The sequence below is a fragment of the Peromyscus californicus genome, unplaced genomic scaffold (assembly GCF_007827085.1).
Source record: "Peromyscus californicus insignis strain IS unplaced genomic scaffold, ASM782708v3 Scaffold_8__1_contigs__length_139910024, whole genome shotgun sequence".
NCBI lineage: Eukaryota > Metazoa > Chordata > Mammalia > Rodentia > Cricetidae > Peromyscus > Peromyscus californicus.
The window spans coordinates 86,767,108-86,790,040 of record NW_026294606.1 but is presented as its reverse complement, the minus strand read 5'-3'; the positions used below and the strand labels follow the sequence as shown (position 1 = coordinate 86,790,040).

Below are 22,933 nucleotides of genomic sequence, written 5' to 3'. Positions count from 1 at the left end.
TATCACATCCTCAGTTCATTGAAAAAATGTGAAGAAATTGTACTGTAATCACATTTGGTTTTCAACCTTAGTTTTTAATTTTTTTGAATTTCAAATGTCGTAATTAGTATTTATCAACAAATCCATATTGTCTGGTTGTATAATTACTAAAAGCTTTATCACATGTGGTTGTACTATAGTTACAACTACTTCTCAGTATTTCTAAACCCTTGGAAATGTGGAGCACAGAGATCTCAGAAACAAGTATTTAGTCAGTGTGACATACATAGCCAGTCAACAGCAAATGCAGAAAAATATGTGAGTAAATATGGATGGCAGGGTACCCTTAGGCTCTAGAGACAAATAATCCATTGCTTCTGTAAGCAACAATCCTTTGGCACTGCAAAACTACCACAAAAGGAGTCTTTCTGCCCAAACTAGGCAGCATCAAAGAGATGGTCAGCCATCTTCTCAAAGGAGGACAGCATCAACACACCTTCCACTTTGGTCAGCAAAACTTGATAATAACCAGGATTTTACCCTGCATCAGAGGAAATGGTCAGAAGGGTCTCAATCTCCTCCGAGAAATTCCAAAGCAGCAGATATCTTTATGCCAAAATCAACAAAACCAGCCAAGCAGCTATTCATGGTACCACTAAAGACAGATGATTATCGGTGCAGCCTCACAGTGAGCCTAAGAAAGACATGGAGCCTTTCAATTGTACCCATACGCTGTGCCACAATGAGTTAGGGATCTCAGTTTTAACAACAGGAAGAGCTTCTCCTATACTGTTCTCAAAGAGCTAAAACCAGAACCAGGAGGTACTTCTAGCCAAGGAAACCATGTGCTAAAAGTGTACAAGACCAGTTCTGTCAACACCTTAGTGTGAAGAAGCCCAACACCTCCCTGAATAGGTATAGCTAGTAGTGGTTGATGAGGGTGGGAACATACATTTTCTTCAATGGTGTAAGCACTGGTAAGGTGCCTATGTTCCTGTAAATCACTCTTCCTCAATCCTCATATGGTAAGCAGCCCCAATGACATTCATTGGTTGTAAAGAAAAAAAATCAAGAAAAGGAAATAGAAAGACTAGTTGGGAAGAGGAAGGGTATGAGTAGAAGTGAAAAGTGCTATGATAAAAAAAAAAAACCCTGCCCTGCTTGTGCTCAGGGCCCTCTGCTCTCACTAATGTATGGGACAGACAGACCAAGCTCTGGAGCTTGAAAAGAAAGGCTCTTTACTTTTACATGTGGGATATGGTCTCCAAGGTGGTCCTTTGGGGGTCCCCATGATCTGAGCATAACAGGCCACTGCCCAGAGCAACATATGGGCCAAGAGAACCCATCTGTCTCATGGTCCATTAAACTCCCAACAGATCTGACAGCTCAGGCAACCTGCTCCTCCTGCATGGAAGGCAATACCCACTCACCATGGTGTGCTTTATAGTCTCCCTTACGACTCTCTATAGCTGCATTAGAGGAGAACTTTAGAAAAAAAAATCTACCCCCCACTGGTGCTCCTGATAGCTAGACTTGTCCACAATCCCTCAATAGCTAGTATTACCTGACTGGGTCTCAGGACAGTATCAGTTCCCCTACCTGAAAAGCAGAGATCAAATGACTAAGGCAGCACAGGTCTTCCCAGCTCTGCCCAATTTGTATTTTATTAGAAACTCTTCCAATCCCTCAGAGTACTTTCTGTTCCTCTTTCAAGATACAGTGTACTGTGTGTGTGTATTCCATTACACAGTTACTTATCAGTACAGCCAACCCTTTCCTTCATAGCTGGGAAATTCTACAACCAAACATAGGTCAGATGCAAACACTAACAGTTGTTAAAGCAAAAAGAGGCCATGAATTAGAAGAAAACAAAGTGTCTATCTATGGAAGGGCTTACAGGCAGGAAAAAGATAATGGAAATGATGAATATAATCTTCAAAATTATTTTAAAAATTTGCAACAGGCTTTATGGCCATGTGCTCCAGAGACTGGGAATTTGTATTAGAGCACACCAAGAATTAGCCACACATTTTCTCTCAGGCTATACATCTTAAACCTGTAAAATAACAGTTCTTTTAGGGGATGGTCAAACCATTTTATCCAGTTCTATTTTGGTCAAACTAGTGTAACTACTGCAAATTTGGTTTCATGATAAGTTCAGTTCTTTATCCAGATTCTTGATTACCTAATCTGTGGGTGTAAGGGAAGGCCAGTCAGAACATTTATCAATCATCTAAAATTGATTACCTCACTACTTATTTCTAATGTTAGCCAATCACATTCTCACTAGATTCCACGGTCCGCTGACCATACCACATTGATGATTTTCATCTTGGATAACCTTTAAATCCTGAAATTCCCCCTGCCACTTTCTAAGTACCATGATTAAAGGTCTATGCAACCATTCCAGGATTAGGTAGCTTCCACTTCATTTAGTGAACCATTATAATGACGGAATGAGGAAGATGAGCAGTTACACTTAAGTATAGTCAAAGACCACTTATCTCTGTGTGCCTGGGTTTCACCATCTGTAGAATAAGGACAATATTCTGCCCTAGTCCCTTGGTGAATTATAGTTGACTCAAAGATAAAGAAAAAGAATACTGCTCATTGTTGGAAGACAGTGGACTTTAAGGGAGGAGTGCTGTATTTGATGTAAGCTGCCTTCCGTTACTGCAATTAGAACCAGAACCTGTGTCCTGGCTATTCTAATCAGCCAGGCTCAGGCACTCACCCTTATTAAGCCAATTAAAAGAGCCAAATTATACTAGGTGGTGGGGATACAGGACTTTAACCCTGACACTTGGGATGTAGACACAACTAGATCTTTGTAGATTCAAAGCCAGCCTGGTCCACCTATAAATCAGGTAGGAGAAAAGGTGGGTAAATCCCTCTGATGTTCTAGAAGAGCCTAGTATATACAGTCAGTTGCAGGCCTGCCAGATATTCATACTGAGACTATTATTTAACATAAAAAAGAAACAATAGAAAAGAGAAGAGAAAAATCATTAATAAAAATTGTAAATGTGACACTTTTTCAGTGTGACTTATTTGGAACAGTAATGAAGATAAAGGTAATTAATCCATCCTTGGGAGTCCTAACATGTTTAGATGATGGCAAGAGATGACAACTAAGTAATATAACTAAGCCATATAATGAAAATTTTCTCATCTACAAAACACTTCTGCAACCTCAAATCTAATCTCTCCCGCAAGGTGGTCAGATAAGAAGTAAATCTTTTTTCAGTAGAGACATTCTTATCAGAAGTCAGATGTTTCCCACAATGAAATTATCAGGGAAATTAGAATTTCATGGTTTCTACTGTTTCACTATTTTTTAGACAAAGGGAGAGATATAAATGTCTCTTCAACTATCCTTATTTCTGCCAGGCAGGCAGGTACCTGGGATTAATGGGATGGACACTGAGGTGTGTTAAGGTCTCAGTGGGGACTGCAAAGTGGGGGCTGCAGGGTATTGTCACTAACAGCTAAATGAGTTGCCATAAACACCAAGAGTGGAAGATGTAGATGGGGGCCGATTCACCACAGCTCAGTGGATAGAGTACATTCATGCCAGCTTGTCCTCACCTACACCCCATGCACTGCTCAGGGACATTTGATCCTAGGGCTTTTACACCCAAGGCTCCCTCACTAACAATTCTTTCAATTCTACAGATCATTGTAAATGCCTGATTGCCTTAGCCTTAGAATGACTTCAGTTTAAGTCTCAGGATCTCCTGACGACCTGGATGTCATCTAGAGTCACCACCATTCAGAGCTCTTAACTGAAGGTTTTGCAGGCATCAGGAGAGTAGAATATGATCCCATTCAGACAAGTCAGACTTCATGTCTGAAAGTTCCTTTTCTCTCTTATAGGAGGTATTAACTCAGGCAGGCATACACCTGACATGTGAGCTTCTGGAATCCCATTGCTGCCAATTTACCAAATTGGAGATAAACCCACTCTTGTGGCTTTGGTTAAATGGTCAACCACCATTCAAAAACTTTTATTGTGAGTTTCTGTCCTGATCATCTTTTGTACTTTCCCCTCATTTTGTGGAGATTTGGGCTTGGAAAATTCTTTAAGTACCAAGTCTAACTTACTTTCTGATGCTATCAATCTTATATTTCTTCTGGATCATCAGGGCTGAGGTAAAGATGAACTTAGATGAGCCATTCACAACTTAGTGTCATTAATGACATGTTCATGGAGCTGAATAGAAGCCTCAGCACTTAGAACACTGACTGCTCATCCACAGGGCCTGACTTTGATTCCCAGTTCCCCAAGACAGCTCACAACTGTCTGTACCTCCAGTCACAGGCATCAGACACTGTCTTCTTGTCACCACAGGTACACTGGAAATACTTATACACCTAAATTATATTTCATTCTTTAAGACTCATGAAGAAAACCCTTTTTACAATATGGAATCACATCCATATCTGTCTTTTCACCATTTTCATATCTGGTACCCTAGGAGGCCAGAAGAATGCACCAGATATCCAGGACCTGCTAATACAGGGAGTTCTGACCAATCTGATGTGGGTACTAGGAACCAAACTTGGCTACCCAAGAGAAGCAGTACTAGTGAGCCAACTTTCCATGTCCCAAAAATGTCATGATAAAACCAAAGATGAAGATGTCCCACTGCTCCTATCAATTAAAGGTGATGAAAGTCCACGCTAGATAGTTGTCAAAGCATTCAATGGATTTCTATACCTCTGTGAATGGAGTCTTCAAATTCTATAATTTAAATGGTTAATAATTTTAGGTGTCTATGATCTACTTCCCCTATCTGAGTTCTAGTGATGAAACCTCGGGAGCCATTTGGCTGCAAGTGACCTCAATGGCACTTATATGGCTTTAAAAAGTATTTATGTATGAGCTGATGTAGGAATATGCACATGCTACCCCCCAAGTGTAGAAATAGGAGAAAAAAATGTAGGAGTAATATGTGTCATCCAGAGATAGAACTCAGGTCATCAGGATTAGCAGCAACAAACTTTACTGAATAAGGCAATTATTTGGCATTCAATTATGGTTCTCAGAAAGTATTATGAACAAATGCATAGTCTTCAGAATAAACAAATTAAAAATGAATGGTAGTATATGTATTTTCATATGGAAAGTGGATTTAGTATTCAAATTGTCCTGTGTTCTTCTATCCTTGTATGAATTATGTTTACAATCTGAAAAGAAGACAATAGTTTACTCATGTAATATTTCTACTAATCTTATTTGAGCACCAGTGAGACAGCTCAGTTGGAAAGGCCTGTTGTGTGCAAGGCTAGAAACCTGACCTTGATCACCATATAAAAAGGATGAAAAGTAGACAGCACAAAGGTTTCTTCTGGTCTCCACATATCTGCCATGGCCTACAATCCCACAATTACATTATACATGCACTGTAAATGTTAGTTACAAAATAAATGTTAGTGCCATTACATTATCAGGCATCTCTGGAAAATTCCCTTAGAAGGCAGTACTTCAAGATAAAATGACAAATGGTTAGCTACTGGGGATAGAGAGAAGCATGGAATGTCAAATTTTATATATATATATAAAGCTATGGTATGAACAACACAGTTGATTGCTGGTTATCCTACTTTATTTATTATTTTTGGTTTTTGAAGACAGGGTTTCTCTATGCAGTTTTGGTGGTTGTCCTGTATCTCACTCTGTAGACCAGGCTGGCTTTGAACTCACAGAGATCCACCTAGCTCTGCCTCCTGAGTGCTGAGATTAAAGGCGTGCACCACCACCGCCCAGCTATCCTATTTTATTACATCACTATCAGAAAAATGAAATTACTGCTTTGAATATACACATGAGGTGTTTAATGTTTATTATATTCTCCTCTATCAAGCACTTTAACATTAACATTATTCAATAGTGTTGACAAAACAGCAATATTGGGAATACATCATCTACTCTTGGACTTGTACTTAGGAGGCGGACACATGAGGATCATGAGTTCAAATTTATCCTTGAATCATTATTGATATCCAAGCCAGGCTGAATAAGAAACAACAAAATCTCAAGGGAATTTGTAAAAATATGAAAAACAAAACCAGGAAGAACAACCTACCATCCTTTCACAGATACCGTTACTTAAAAATTATGATCACACACTGTGTGATATTTAAATAAACAATGGAACATTTAGATGATGGGGATCCTGTTCTATACATCATAGCAGAAAAATACCCATCACTAAATAAAAGCACAATAGAAGATCAACAAAAGCCACAGAAGAAATATAAGGACCACAAAATAAACTTCACTAAATGGATTTGCCACACATATAGCACACTTTAGTATCTACCTCACATTTTTCAAACTAGAAACTACAATGCAGGGATCACCACCATCAGTTTGAGTGGACAAGGTAAGTAATTTACTACTTTTAAGGATACAATGAAAAAGAAATAAAACAATTTTTCCCTAATCTTAAGACAAATTTGATGTCTAAAGTTTTTACCAAATGGTTTACATAAATAGGGTTTTTCTCTTGTATGAGTTTGTCCCTATTTCCCAATTTCAAAATTATATAAATAGGCTTTAAAATATTTACAGGGCTAGAGACATGGCTGGACAGTTAAGAAAGTTCATTCACGGGACCAAGTACTAATTTTTGACAACTTCCTGTAATTCATCCTAAAAGAGATCCAAGGGTCTAAACATTCTCAGGAACCAGTATGCACATTCACATACATACACAAACACACAACATATCAAATAATTAAAATTAAAACAACTCTTTAAACAATTTTTCACTGATAAAAGTTTTTCTCTTCTAAGCATTTATTCCTATAACACAGGTGTTGAGGTATCTAACAGTTTACTTACAGAGTTTTTTCTTAATCATGAATTGGATCATGTAACAGAAAACAAACATGTGGACTTGAAGTCAGAGAAATCAACCCTTGTAAGTTGGTGGTATCATTTGGGAAGATTTAGGAAATGCTGCCCTGCTGGGGGAAATATGTCAGTAGGGGTAGACTTTGAGAATTTGCATCATACACCATTTCCAGTTCCCACTCTCTACTTCATGCTGCAGGTTAAGGATGTAAATTCTTAGCCTCCTGCTTTAGCTGCTATGTCTGGCATTTGTTGCCATGCCAATTGGTATCCCTCTGGAACCAAGAGTCAAATTTAACTCTCTTATAAGTTGACATACATATTATATCACAATAACAGAAAAGGAACTCATACCAATCCATAGTTTTAGTCCTGCATTAATTATTTCATGTAATTAAAGGAAGTATAAAATCTAAAAGAGTTACATTAACATTTAAATTTATAGTACAAGAGTTCCAGCTCTGGAGAGAAAGGTACCATGACTGTTGGAAGTCTGGCTGTACCTACAGCTGTGAAAGGAAAGTACCCTGGATATCTACAGCTGTGAGGGAAAATATCCTGACTGTTAAGAAGTCAGGCTATACCCACAGCTGTGAACAAAAGGAATCCTGGATATCTACAACTGTGTGGAGAAAGGTATCCTGGCTGTTGGGAAGTCAGGCTATACCTGAAGCTGTAGAGGGAAGATATCCTGGATACCTACAGCTCTGAAGACAAAGGTACCCAGAATGTCACAAATCAGGCTATACCTACAGCTGTGAAGGGAAGGTATTATGGATACCTACAGCTGTGAGGAGAAAGGAATACTGATTGGTAGGAAGTCAGGCTGTACCAGAAGCTGTGTTCTGGTGGGGGAATGGTCTCCCTCCAGGACATGCTAATACTGCTGTTCTCTGAGAGAGATCCATTACACTTGGGCTCTGCTTCACTCTGCTAAGAGAGATGCCGAGGGGAGATACCAATTGCTGCTCTGATCCACTCTCCTAAGGGAGTTTACCAGCACAGTTTCTACTGCTTCACTAGGGAGTTTCCCAGCAGAGTTTTCCATTTCTTCTCAGCCCTGGACCAATTGTTACTTCTCTGCCTCACTCAACTAATGGGGAACTCTTGTAGAAATGCAGCAGTCTGCTCTGGCTCTGGTGAAAAGTTGCCATGTCTGCTTTGCTCCCCTAATCTAGTTTCCCAGAAGAAGTGTCCCTTGTTTCACTGTTCCACTACACTAGGAGTTTCTCATCAGAGATGTCCATTGCTTCTCTGCTCTGTTCCATTAGGGAGATTCCCAGCAGAGATACTGCTCTGCTCTGGTGAAAGGTCTTCAACCAAAACTATTTAGGAGGGAGGAATCCAGGAGAGTGGCTGCCTCTAGCAGAGTAGAAAAGGGCAGCTGCCAACTGAACAGGCACAGGGCATTTATGAGGCTTCTTAGGGGCTGAATGTTTACAGAGAGAAGATTCTAAGGGTGGGAATTGATCAGATTTCAATCCCAGAGATCAACCAAGCTCAGAGATTGGCTGAAATTACTGTTTAGTGATTGGTTAGTTTTGTGGTCAGGGATTGGTTGATTTTCCTGCTCAGGGATTTACTTGTTTTGTGCTCATTTGGTCAGGCATACAGTGTGTTTCTTTGGCTCTGGGTTCAGGCCAAAATGTATGTTTTTCACTGGCTCTGCTTTCAGGCTCCCATGTGTTCCTTTGGCTGGCCCCTTTACCCAACACATAGGGCTTCATAAATTCTTAAATTGATTTCTTCCATCAGTTTTCAGGGGGAAACAATATAAAAAGGACATCATAAAGCTCTATAGATGACTAACATTGTCAATTTTTTTCTATAGAATAAATACTCTTGTGTAACTCAATGCAAGTGTGTTAGATAAAGATCTTACCAAATACTTTATAATAATAATCCCTGTGTGTTTTAAAAGGTACTCAAAGACTATTGTAATATGCAAAGCCTTTAGCATATTGATTGCACACCAAGTTTTACTACTGCATAAAGTGCAAAACATTACCACATTGTTTATATTTTTAGTTTCTCTGCAGCATGACATTTTTTCATGATTTTGAAGATTACTGATGTATGCAAAGGGTTCACCACACTAATTACATTTTTTTAGGGTTTCTCTCCAGTATGTGTTCTTTTATGAGTTTGAAGATTACCCTGTTGTGTAAAGGCTTTACCACACTGACGGCATTCATAGGGTTTCTCTCCAGTATGTGTTCTTCTATGAATTTGAAGATTACCCTGTTGTGTAAAGGCTTTACCACACTGATTACATTTATAGGGTTTCTCTCCAGTATGTGTTCTTTTATGCTTTCGAAGAACACTATGACTTGCAAAGGCTTTACCACATTCAATACATTCATAGGGTTTCTCTCCAGTATGTGTTCTTGTATGACGTTGAAGATATCTTTGTTGTGCAAAGGCTTTACCACATTGAATACATTCATAAGGTTTCTCTCCAGTATGTGTTCTTGTATGGCTTTGAAGATTACTGTGATGTGCAAAGGCTTTACCACACTGATTACATTCATAGTGTTTCTCTCTAGTATGTGTTCTTTCATACCTTTGAATATGACTGTCATATGCAAAGGCTTTAACACACTGAGTATATACAGAAGGATTCTCTTCATTATCACTTCTTTCATGCCTGCAAGGAGAATTGGCACATGTAAAAGCTTTACCAAATTCAGTACACTGTTGAATCTTTTTGTATATATGAATTCATATTTCACTTTGGTCCATTTGTAAAGAGGAAACAGATCTTAAGGTTTTATCACCATGTTTACACTCATGTAATTCCCCTTCATTAAGGGTTGTTTTGAATCTTTTTTTTTTTTTTTTTTTTTTGGTTTTTCGAGACAGGGTTTCTCTGTGTAGCTTTGCGCCTCTCCTGGAACTCTCTTTGGAGACCAGACTGGCCTCGAACTCACAGAGATCTGCCTGGCTCTGCCTCCCGAGTGCTGGGATTAAAGGCGTGCGCCACCACCGCCCGGCTTTGTTTTGAATCTTTGAAGATGTCCCTGTCATGGTAAGATCCTTTATTACATGGTCCATATTCACAGAATTTTTTTTTCTATATGAGATTTCTCATAATTTGAAGAGAAATGGAAAAACTCAGAGCTTACTGCATTTATAAATTTTCCTTTACTTTGAGCCATACTATAGTCGTAGTACTCACAGGGCTTTTCTGCAGTGTGAGTTTGTTAATATGTTAACAATGAAGCTGCAAAATGAATTACTTGTATACTTGAATCAAATTCAACAAGTATACTCAACATGGTGACTGCTACATATCTTCTAATTATTCTGAGAGAGAGGTATGTTATGTCTGTCCATATCCCTATGCTCATATGGCTTGTATCTGGAGTGACATATGATATACTTAGTAAAGGAAGAATAACAAATAAAAGATTATCCCATCAAATGAACAGTTTGACTTTCTGTTTCTCATAGACTTGTGGTGTAGGGATTAAGATTTCTCCACAAAAAATGCCCCTGGACACTTCACTCTAACTGCTAATTTCACTGAACTTAGCACAACCACAACAAATATGTGAGTAACACTAGCTTTACTATGGACTATTTGTTTATTAAAATGTTTTAGAGATATACTTATCACCTCTTCAATGTGTATACCTTTTGTAATATGAGTGGTATGAAATAAAAAGATTGACAGTTCTACAGCATAGCTCTCATGGAGCAATGATTCAAATAATGATATCTATTAAGGCATTGCTTCCTTGTCTTCTTTCTTAAAAGAATGCCTTGCAAATGCAATTACCTACCTGAAATTAAGGTATATTGTTTAGGGAGAATTTAATTAGCATCAATGCACATGAAGCTGTGTTTATTTACACTGCTGCTTTTGTTAAAAACTTCCAGGACACATTAAAATTTCTTCAGGTGCACATTTGTATCAGCTGGCACATGATAATTACCTTTCATGTCTTCTAGAACTCTGAAAATGTTCTTCAATATTATGGTCTTCCCAACTGTATCCTAAAATATAGTACCAGAAAATGTGGGTTATATTATTGAAAATTGTGCAAAACTGAAGTTCCTATCTTCAGTGAACCTTAGAACTATGCCTGATTTATTCATCTCATTCTTTTTTCTCAATCAAATTACAGAAGAGCATCAAAAACCAAGGAACAGTTGTCTCCTTATTTGAAAACTTGAGGAAAATTCCCTCTTACCTATGGTAATGAGGTTCCTGTAGGTTTCTAGCATCACATCTTTGTAGAGATTCTTCTGGGAAGGATCCAGCAAAGCCCACTCTTCCCAAGTGAAGTTGACATGTACATCATTATAGGTCACTGCATTCTAAAATATCCGATACATGTGTATAACAGAAAGCATGATACTGACAACATTGTAAATGTATACCTCTTTGACAGTAAATTCATATATTCTGGTACTCCCCACAGTGATCCCATGACATAGACATTATAATGTAATCACCAAGTTACTTTAGAAGGAAACTGAATAGCAGGTTCACCTCTATCAATTTTGTACCCTGTGAATGGGATATCACCTTGCAATAGAAATACCTATTAAAAACCATAGATAGACAAATAAACAGATCCACAGTACAGAGTACACATGAAATTGTATGAGCAATTACTAACTACAACAAAGATAAATAAGTTGGACAAGCTGGGTGTATTGGTTCACACATTTAACTTCTACACTCAGAAGACAGACACAGATAAATCTGCCTTAGAGTTGAATGCCAGCCTAGTCCATGCAGTCAGTTTCAGGACAGCCTGAAGTACATATTAAGACCTTGTTTCCTATGCAAAAATGAGTCACACAAACAAAAAAGATAGGACTCAGAGGTTTTTACTGATGTTTCTACAAAGAGTTCTATATTCATCTTGCAGAAACCTGAAGTACCCCAATTTAAACTATAACATCAATAAGATTTCACTAAAAGGCACTGCATTTTTAAACAGTTACAAATAGACTGATGAATACATTAGCAACATAAATGTTGATCATAAATATTCAACACAGGGCATAAGAAATAACTCAGTAGTAAGAGTTCTTGCTGGTCTTGCTTATAAGTGGGATAATTACCAGTACTTACTTGGGGGATCCAACTCTCCATTATTCCAAGTTCAGTGTTTTGGAGACCATCTTTTGATCACTGTAAGAACACGATACCCATGTGGTGCATATCCATGCATACAGGTAAAATATACATTTTCAATAACAGTTTCAAAACATGATAGGCAGGAAGAAGGTGATGTATTTGCAATTCAATGACTGATAAGCCTCAGGCAATATTAATGTCATGAATACATGTCATCCTGGGAAAGAGAATGATACCTGATGCCAAATTTTAAAATTACACATATGACTGAAGCTCAGTACAACAGCATATGCTTGCCATGGACAAAAACCTACAGTCCAGACACACCACACAATAATATAGCAAGACAGGAGAAAGGATAGGCAGGGCTGGCAGGCAGAGAAAATAAATAGCATGAGAGTAAAGGAGCAAAATCAAAGAGCAAGAAAAGAGGGGCCAGCCACCTAACCACATAGGCAGCCACAGAATAAGGCAAATGTCTGGCCAGTCCTAGTGAACAAATGTGTATCCTAGCATCCTAGTAATTAACAGGCCTGGATGGCATATACTTATACTTGGAACATTATAGAAGCAACCCTCCCTTAGCTAAATTCTACATCCTGATTTACTATTTCTGAAGCATTGGTAAATCCTTTATATCAACAATTCTACTCTTCTAATCAGAGCTAAGTAGTGGAGTGCTACTCAACATAAGAGATGCCATTTACAATATCCACAAAATTATATACAAATGCACATTTCATCTAAATGTTAAATATGAAGTGCAGAACTTCTAGAAGATACTAGAGAAACTAGGCCTCTCCAAATTTAGTGACTTGCTTCCATGGATATACCAAAGCTTGTTGACCTAGACTAAAAAGATATTTCTACACACAGCTCCCTGCTCCCAATGCTCTACACAGAGACAGCTCAAGAAGTGAAGTTTTTCAGAGGCAGGCATCTGGGGCCAGGGAGTGTCAAGGACCACATGGGACTTCACAGGACACTGAATCTGGCAGCAGATTCCCAACAAATACCAGGGAGGACCACCACACTGGCTCCCTAGGCTCACATCCACTCCTCCCCATCTGGGGACAACAACCCCTTGCTCACCATGTCAAGGTTTTGCAGATTGTCTATGCTCCCCACTCAGCTCCCTGCAGCAGCAGTCAGAACAGCACACAAAACCACAGGAGCCCACTCTGATACATAGCCAAGCCTTCATCCTGGCCCCAAGAAGAGCCCTGCAACACATTTGACTGGTAGGTCAGAACAGAGGCACTACTTGACTAGTGAGGACTGAGTAACAAGAGCACCTCCCTTAAGGTTACAGTGTGCTTAAAGACACAGCACAATGGTTCCTGTCCATGCTTTCCACCCCAGACCCAGGCTTTTCTACATCTACAGAGATATGCATTTCAATAGCACTAGTGCCTGGCTTCAGAAGCTGACCTGCTATCTTCCTCCTGTATACAATGTGGCTAGCTAGCACACCCCATTACAAGTAGCTGAAGTTTTCCTGGTCCTGCCCAGCTCCCGCAGTCACTTGGACCCGCGTAAACACACAGAGGCTTACATTAATTAAAACTGCTCATCCATTAGCTCAGGCTAACTATTGACTAGCTCTTACACTTAAATTAACCCATAATTCTTATTTATGTTTAGGCACACAGCTTAGTACCTTTTCTCAGTTTTGCCTTCACATCTTGCTTCCTCTGTGTCTGGCTGGCAACTACTGACTCTTCCCAGAATTCTCTTCTCTGCTTTTCCCACCTATATTTCCTGCCTGGCTACTGGCCAATCAGCATTTTATTTATTAACCAGTCAGAGCAACACATTCACAATATACAGAGCAATATCCACAGCAATTACACAATGTGGAGTAGAGTTCCACAGGTCAAAGGATGCCCAAAATTTGACAATTAAAGAGAAATTTTAGGACAGGAAAGGAGATGTTTGTTCTGTGACTTCAAGCTAAGCTCAGGTGAACTGAAGGTACCTTTTATCTGGTTGTCACAGGGACTTCAGACAACCAGGAAAAAAAAAAAACAGGAACCAGATCACAACAAGATGAATGATAGGTCTTTCTGCCAACAGAAGGCTGGATGATGGCTCCATTGCTTTAGGAGTTTTCTTCTGAAATTCATTTCAACCTCTTGCCAATTTAACAATGATAAAAAGTATAGTCTTCACAATTGGTCAAATACTGAGAGAGAAATGGAGCAAGGAAGAATGCCTTTATTTGTGAACATTATTGGCAGATAACACAACTTCCTCAGTGGGCAGGTGGGAAAAAAAACCACAGCAGTATTAGTCAAGGTTCTCTTTTTGAATGGAACTGGTAGAATAAATCTCTCCATGGTAGAAAGTGGATTTATTAGAATGTCTCGCAGGCTGGAATCCCGCTAGTCCAACATTGGCTGTCTACCAATGGAAAGTTGAAGAATTCTATAGTGCTTCAATCAATGAGCCCAGATGTCTGAGATGGCCTTCAGTATATTCTAGAATTTCTAAGAACTGGGCCCTAGAGAGTAAAGGAATGACCTTCCTAGCCACAGCAAGGGTAAGCTGTCAAAGAGAAAGAACTTCCTTCTTCAATATCCCTTATGTATGTAGGCTGCCATCGGAAGGTAGCATCTTACTACCTCAAAAGATCCAGAGTAATGAAGGGTCTTCCCATTTCAAAACATTTAATTAAGTAAAACCCCTCAAAGGCATATCCTATTCTTTGTGTGTTAGTTAATTCCAGAGGTAGTCAGTTTGGGCACCAAGCACAGCCATCCCAACAACCAAGACAGAAGAAATGAGAAAGATTTCTTGCCTGCAGGAGTCAAGGAAAGCATGGGAGTTATTTCCAAAGCAATGTTGTTCCTACACAAAGGAAGCATGGGGGTTTTATTTAGGAAGTCTGGACATGTTCATGGAGAGCTCTCCTTCTTCCTAAGCATGTTCAGTTAGGAAATCCACTTCTGAACATGATCACCACAGAAAAGCAGAGAAATTGGAGGGTATTCTCACCTAAAAGTCGTGCAGAAACATATATAAATTATAAAAATGGTGTGAAGCAATGCCTCTGGCATGTTCACAAGGTCTTAGCTGAAAATCAAGGAAATGGCATTGTAAAATTAAATTGCTTTGGAGCCTATGATTCCTGTCATACATGATGTTTCACCTAAAAGACAGATGTATCAGTGCCACAATTCTCACAAAAACAAAACACAGGGGACACAAACGAGAAAACATCAAGGAAAAGTCACCTATTAGCACTGTGGTCACTCTTAGTTGGATGGCTCTGATGAGCTATTTTGAGCTTAGAAGGAGGATGCCTTTGGCTCTGTGCAGCCTGGCTCAGAAGAAGGCCACAGCTGCTTCCTTTTGGGACAAGCAGGGGCTCATTTTAATTAGCCCAGGCTGCTGTCTGTCTCAGGCCCGTGACATCACTATAGAGAATTCCATTCTTTCTTTTTTCTTTTTTAACCTGTTTTGGGTTTTATTTATGTGGGTGTTTTGCCTGCATGTGATTGTGCACAGTACCTACAGAGGCCAGAAGGCAAGAGATGTCTGGGACTGGAGTTATAGCAAAGGGTTAGCTACCATGTGCATTCTGGAAATGGAACCAGTGACATCTGGAAAAACATCCAGTGTTCTTTTTCTTTTTTTTTTTTTTTGGTTTTTCTAGACAGGGTTTCTCTGTGTAGCTTTGCGCCTCTCCTGGAACTCACTTGGTAGTCCAGGCTGGCCTCGAACTCACAGAGATCCGCCTGGCTCTGCCTCCCGAGTGCTGGGATTAAAGGCGTGCGCCACCACCGCCCGGCACATCCAGTGTTCTTAACTGCTGAGCCATCCCTCTAGGCCCTCTTTTTATTTAAAATGTATTTCTATACATTTAAACTAAAAGATATTATGTTACTTTCCCCTTTTTTCTCATCCTTCCAACCCTTCTCAAATACTTCCCTTCCAACTTCTTCCTTTTTAAGTATGTATGAATAAGTATGACAAAATAAATGAAGATAACCTGCTGAGTCTGTTTTTTGTTGGAGATATATGTATATATATATGGTGGATGATGTTGTAATAGAGAGCATAAGAAGAAATACATCAGCGGCACAGAAGAGGACTCAAACATCTATGTCAAAGATCACTATGAAAAGTATTTTCCAATAGAATGCCTTGCAGATATCCATGACTTGATATCCAGGTTCTTTTCGTTTTGAGCAGCAAACAGGGCACTTGAGCAGTCTCATTTGAAACTGATAAAATAACCTGAGTCAAAGTAACTTTGGGGGGAAAATATTCATTTGACTCATATCTTTATGGCACATCCCTATCAAACAAGACCTTTCCATTCATGTTCCCCAAAGTCTCATGTTAATCACAACATGAAACACTTTCAACTTCTTAAATCCCATAGTCTTTAAAAATTCCAACATTTCAAAAACTATATACAATAAGTATAATAACTACATACAATATATAGGCAATAATTACATCAATAATGTCTAGTCTATTAACATTTGACAAACTCAGAGCAAATACTCCATTATTTATCTTATTTTGGTGAATCCAAGTGTTGTACCTAATTCAGTTTCTATCCTAACTTTTATTACCAACCAAAAACTAGCTTTTGATGTCTCTCGAATTTAAACACTTTACACCTCTTTAGAGAGTTTCTTTTCTGAATTTGTAAACAAGGAAAGCTATAACTATCTAGTCTTCAACTCCATCAGCGACCAGAGAAGGAAGTAATATTAACTAAATAAGCAGGAAGCACAAGCAAGTGACTTCTCAAAAATGTGAGAAATGACAAAAACAGCTGACTGCCTGAACAGTCATCCAAGGTTTATCTGCAGTATTGGGGCATCCATCTTCAGCCTAAAGGCCTAGCATATCTGACAGACTTATCTGTGAAGCAGGATTGTCTGGAGGGCTGTCCTACCTTGTCTTGGCAAAGTTCAGCAGTCTTTTATTTTGTGTCCTGCTTGTCCTATTTGGACAACATACTGTCAGCAGTTGAGTCAAGGGCATTTTCTTGCCCAGTGGCTAACATTTGCCACAAAGAAAGTAAACTCCATATAGAGTTTTCTTTGATGCCCATCATCTTCTCTTAAGTAGATTGGTGCTGTCAGGAGCAGACATGACTCACTGTCATAAAAGAACCTGTTATTAAAACATCTTAAATGCCATATTCTGTAGATCTCTGAAGTGTTTGAGGATGACCTGTCTAAAATATATCTCTGACTTTGATATGACTACAAGTTTGATTATAATGACTAACTACTAACTTGCATTTCTTTATATCCTAGTTAGTTGGTAATAACAATTTTCAAGGACTAGCAATTTGCATTACATTGTTAAGTGTGATGTATAGGCACATTAACTTTAACAAGATTAGAAATGTATGTACAGTATGTTCTAACAAAAATAATCTTAACTTTGTATCAATATACAAAGATTCATATCAATGTGAAATATTTAAAACTAGTAGTTGCATTTTAAAAGTAGATTCAGTAATCTACCTTTTTATCCTATTATTTCTTTATCTTTTTTCAGAGTAGATTCATTTGGCAGTTCCTGTAAGTTTACTGCATAAATTAAGGTTAGCTGTTTGAAAGCTTCAGACTGTTTCTCTCTAACTTTAAAATGCAATGCAGAGATTGGTTCTCCTTTAAATTACTCTGTCTGGGTATGAATATCTCTATGATCTGTTTGAACAAACTTTTCTAAAACATATCTTGGCACTCATATTAACCAAATTTTTTAATGATAAAACAAAAAGAATCAAACAAATAATATTAATAATTGACATTATATAAATCCCATTTAAATTAATTATTCTCTCATTTAATTGCTCCATTTTCAAACTGTCCCGTGTATTATCAAACAGAGACCTAACTCCCTTCATTGTAATAATGTTTCCCATTTTTTAATGGGAAAAACTCTCTCAACTGATTTCTCCCTTTAAGGATTACCAATTGTCTCACCAAATCTACTGAGGATGACTACTTTGATGATGGTGTGGTAGCAGCCCAAGGAGGGGGTCCAGGGAAAGCCCACCATATACTGGGAGAGGAAATCCAAAGAGAGTGCTGTCTGCACAGGGGCACATGTGAAAGCAGCTAACTCCTGTGATTTTTTGAGCCCCAAACCCTGTGGAGTCTGCTGCAGAAAAGCTAAAACAGGGAAAATTCCAGACTCCCTCAGAGGGCTTGGGGAAGAAAAAGAAAATCTAGCTAGCACGGTAGAGACTACAGCAGCCAGTAGTTCCAGCCTGAGCTGGTAGCTGAAAAGCCACAGGCAAGTGGCTTTTACATGAATTTATGCCCCAAAAGTTGGACGCCAAATGTTACACAAATCCTAATTGGTCTTAATAAAAGCAAGAGCCACATATTGGGGTGAATTTTGAAAGGTCACAGAGCCAAAGGAACAAGCCACAGTCACCTCTAACCTCTCCAACTCCTCAGCTGAAAGGACTACTCCTGCCTTACATTCCTTACTCCACCAAGTCATATCACTTCCTATCACAACAATCTCCCTAGTAACAGGGTTAGAGATGTGTGTGCCTCCCAAGTACTCAGAGCAAAGGCATGAGATCCCAAGTGCTGGGATTAAACATGTGTGCCACCACTGCCTGGCCTCTATGGCTAACTGGCTTTGCCCTCTGATCTTCAGGCAAGCTTTATTTGTTAGAGCATACATAAAATAAAACCACACCAACCACACAAAGCTTTCCTACTATCCCAGCTCTACTCCACACCTGGAGTTGTCTTTATTGTCCTATGGCTCTAGACTCTACCACATCTTCAGATGCCCACTGAAAGCAGTGGCCTCTCAGGGCCTCTCTGCAGGTGTTTCAAATCTGTTACATGGTCAATACCTCTCCATGAGCCTTTCAATCTTGGATAGGCAGTCCAGACAGCAAGGCAAAAGAATCCCAGCAAATTCCCAGTATGGGCTCTAGCCAGATAGCAAGCAAGTACAGTTTCTATTCCTTCAGCCTACTGTATGTTGATTCTAGTATTACCTTGACAAATTACTGAATTTGAGGAGATGCACAGGGGGAAAGAGGAGACCCAGCAGACAGGAGAAGATCTGAAGGAGTTGGGAAAGACAGGAGGAGACAGAAGAGGATGAGTGGCCCCAGAGCACCGGAGCTGCTGGCAGGTCTCTGAATCCCAGTATCTGCTTTCTGGAGACTCTACTGTCTGGGCCACCTAGCCATGACCTCCTGAAAGGCAACTGGGACTCACATCTCCCACAGCTCAGACCTTGGGATTTACATGCTTCATGGAAGAAGACACCTTAAGCCTAGGGTATGAGATAGTTCAGAGGCCCACAGGCTTGCTCTGCTCTGGGGAACAAAGCAAGGGACAATTCCCTGGACCCACCATAGTCACATCTGTTTCTGGGGGGCTGCTTCCATACATCATTGTACATTCAATCCTTGGTGATGTTCCTCTCTCTGCCTCCTAAGTTTTGTGGTCACAGGGTTGGGGAATCATGTTTGACTTTGGTGACTTCTTTTTTTTTTTTTTTGGTTTTTCTAGACAGGGTTTCTCTGTGTAGCTTTGTGCCTTTCCTGGAACTCACTTGGTAGCCCAGGCTGGCCTCGAACTCACAGAGATCCACCTGGCTCTGCCTCCCGAGTGCTGGGATTAAAGGCGTGCGCCACCACCGCCCAGCGACTTTGGTGACTTCTTATTCAACTTTACTGAGGGTCATTGCTTGAACATGTGGACACTCAAAAAGTCAAATTTTAAAAGTGAGTAAAAGAATGATTATAGAAAGTAGCCATGGTGGCAGGTTACACTTGTGGATCATACTGTATCCATAATCAGGAGACAGAGGTGATACATATTGGTCATTGTTACATAACCCTCTACCAAATCCATGGAATGGAATGTTGCTATCTCTTCTGGAAGTGAGAATAGTTTTCTCATCTCAATGAATTTAATAAACTAGCTAATCTCTCATAAGCACACCCCAGAGAACAATATGTTCTAGATAAGCCCTCAAGGTATGCCTGAAGAAGTATCCCTTCACTGATTCTACATCTTATCAAGTTGAATATCAGTATTAACCATCATGCAAAATTAATAAAATTTGATGTGTAAACAGAGAAAACATTTCTTTTTTTAGTGATATCTCAATTCCAGTGATCCATGTTTGAGGACAAAGTATATAAAATCTTTTGAGTATGGATGTATTCCTTTTCCAGATCTAAGCAGCAATTTTCTGGGGATTATGAACCTCATGTAGAGTAAGACACAGTGCCAAACTCTTCTGACACATGATTTTATCGTATTATATATGAATCCTATCCAAGCCTCCTCAGTAACTAGTCTATAATCTTGTTACCAAAGAGGAGAAAGAGAAACAGAAAGAAAGAGAGAAGGGGGAAGGAGAAGGAGAGGGAGAGGGAGAGAGGGGGAGAGAGAGAGAGACCCTAGAACTGTAACATGGCTTTTTATCAATTCTTAATTGTGGCTCTCCCTCACAAGACCACATATCCCCAAAGTCCTTTCTTTTTACTAATATCTGCGCTAAGTCTATGATAAACATCTCTTTTTAGTCAGGTGTGGCCAGTGAGCCAGAGGCAGATGGATCTCTGCAAGTTCCAGGTCTAGCCTATCTACTACATAATGAGTTCAAGGCCAAACAGGGTTAGAAAGACAGACTGTACTTCAAAATCAGACTCACTCCAAAAATCTCTACTTAATAAACTTTAGGGCTTAGAAAATGGTTTAACAGATAATGTACTCATCTTGCAACTATCCCCTTACTTCTGCATTATAAAGCCAGTTGTGACAGTGAATGCCTATAATCCAATGCTTTTAAGACAAGATAAAAGGCAGACAGTAGAAATTCTGAAAGCCCATGCACATGTAATAGCATACTGAAGACCCTGTCTCAAACACGATGAAGGGAAAGGACCAACACCTAAAGCTGCACTCTGACTTTTACACCCACACCATGACACACATGCATACCTTTCCACACATAAATGAGCACACATATACAAACAGCCTCAAGTAAGTAAGTAATAAAATTGCAAGTTGGATAATGTGGCACACACATTTTTTTCCAATAATTGGGAGATAGAGGCAGGCAGAATTCTGGGTATTTAGGGCCATCCTAGTCTACATTCTGAGTCAAAGGACAGCCAGAAATACACAGAGAGACCCTGTCTCAAAATAAAATTCTGACTTTGACTTATATGGACTCATCCTGAAATCCTTTTCCAAAGTGCATTGAAGAATCGCAGCTTAACAACACTATAAACAACAAGTTTCCTACAACACGGGAGGAGGCTGTGTCCCTTACTCTTTCACCTTTCCACAGAACTGCTATGTTTGTCTGACCATTTAAAGCCTCACTAAATAGTCCAGAAGAGCCCACTGGACTCAGAAATGAGTGTGCAAGCCTGTAGTAATAACATAATGGAGACAGAGGCAGGAAGTCCACTGTCAGTTTAAGGAAAGCTTGTTCTATATAGACACACACAGACACACACACACACAATTGCTGTGGATATTGCTCTGTATAAATAAAACACTGATTGGCCAGTAGCCAGACAGGAAGTATAGGCGGGACTAACAGAGAGGAGAACTGAGGGAACAGGAAGGCAGGGAGATGTAAGGTACCAGTAAGCCGCAAGCCACGTGGCAACTTACAGATTAATAGAAATGGGTTAATTTAAGATATAAGAACAATTAACAAGAAACCTGCTACAGCCATACAGTTTGTAAGCAATATAAGCGTCTGTGTGTTTATTTTATAAGTAGGCTGTTGGACTGCCAGGGCTTGGCGGGACCTAGAGAGAAAACTCCAGCTACACACAATGTTGAAGAACAAAACGGAATAACAAAGAGCACAGGTCCAGAACAATATCTCTTAAATATCATTCCAGGTGTCAGCCACTGGTCCCTGTCATATCATTCTCAGAAATGGATGTAATAGCCAAGCATGGTAGTAGAATCAGGCAAATCTCTTTGAATTCAGTCCAGCTTGGTCTACATAGTGAGTATGATAGTAAGACATGTCTTAAGTAACTCACTCTCTCTCTCTCTCTCTCTCTCTCTCTCTCTCTCTCTCTCTCTCATAAATATCATTGAATATAATTTTGCATTGCCATTTGAAGAAAGATCTCATTAGACATCTCCAGGTGATCTAGAACTCACAATGTATATTTTAATGGATGATTATATATTGAATATTTTAAGTCAAATTCCAGTAAACATTTCATTCTATACCATTGGCACATTATTCAAAGCATGGCAGTTTTCTATATAAGAGGGAGCTTCTGCCAGGTGGTGGTGGCACATGCCTTTAATGCCAGCACTCGGGAGGCAGAGGCAGGCAGATCTCTGTGAGTTCAAGGCCAGCCTGGTCTACAGAGCGAGTTGCAGGAAAGGCACAAAGCTACATAGAGAAATCCTGTCTCAAAACAAACAAACAAACAAAAAACAAGAGGAAACTCCAAGCAATTTTCTTTATATTTACTTATATTTCAAGAAAACTGGAAGTGGGAGAAATTTAATAATCTTTATGTTCCTAGGTTGTTTTTTCTCCATCCCATCATTCTATGAAATCAATATCAATTTTTTTCTTGGACTTTTTCTAATTTAGAAACATTTTAACTTGTTTATTTGTAAATTGAGATATTTGCACATTTTGTTTTAATGCTAATAAGACTCCACCTATGGAAGCTGAAACAGTGCTTATTAAAGTAAATATTCCAGCTACCAGTAACTCAATGAATTTTTTAAAATGTTTTCTAAAATAGTTAGAAATTTTCCAATTATTGTATTGGAATTTTTGGAAGGCTACTTTTTTTTTTAATTTTACTGAGATCAAAAAACAAAAGGAGGCTGTTGGTTCACAATTATAGTATTATTTATTGTGCTATCAACACATTGAGTTAAATAGCTGTTATTGTATGTTACATGAAATAAAGAATGACTATACTGGATTACTAAGTTTTCTATTAATACCACGTGGTGGGCAACTCCACAAGCCTA

At 39.1% G+C, this 22,933-nt stretch overlaps 1 protein-coding gene across 4 annotated transcripts in view; it reads right to left on the bottom strand.

The window, feature by feature from the left end:
• LOC128103335 (zinc finger protein 120-like) overlaps positions 1-22,933 on the bottom strand; it is a 47,537-nt gene that overhangs the window by 5,771 nt on the left and 18,833 nt on the right. The window contains exons 2-5 of one of the 4 annotated variants that reach the window (XR_008215673.1): positions 11,931-11,990; positions 11,038-11,164; positions 10,780-10,840; positions 5,803-9,488 (exon numbers count right to left, since the gene is read on the bottom strand). Coding sequence is in view for 2 of the 4 variants with exons in the window: in XM_052727606.1 (XP_052583566.1) it covers positions 9,405-9,488; positions 10,780-10,840; positions 11,038-11,164 (272 nt within the window). In the remaining 2 variants the exon portion in view is untranslated. Of the gene's footprint in view, positions 1-5,802; positions 9,489-10,779; positions 10,841-11,037; positions 11,165-11,930; positions 11,991-22,933 lie in introns of those variants that run through there. The other 3 variants (XR_008215674.1, XM_052727606.1, XM_052727605.1) reach the window with 3 other exon arrangements.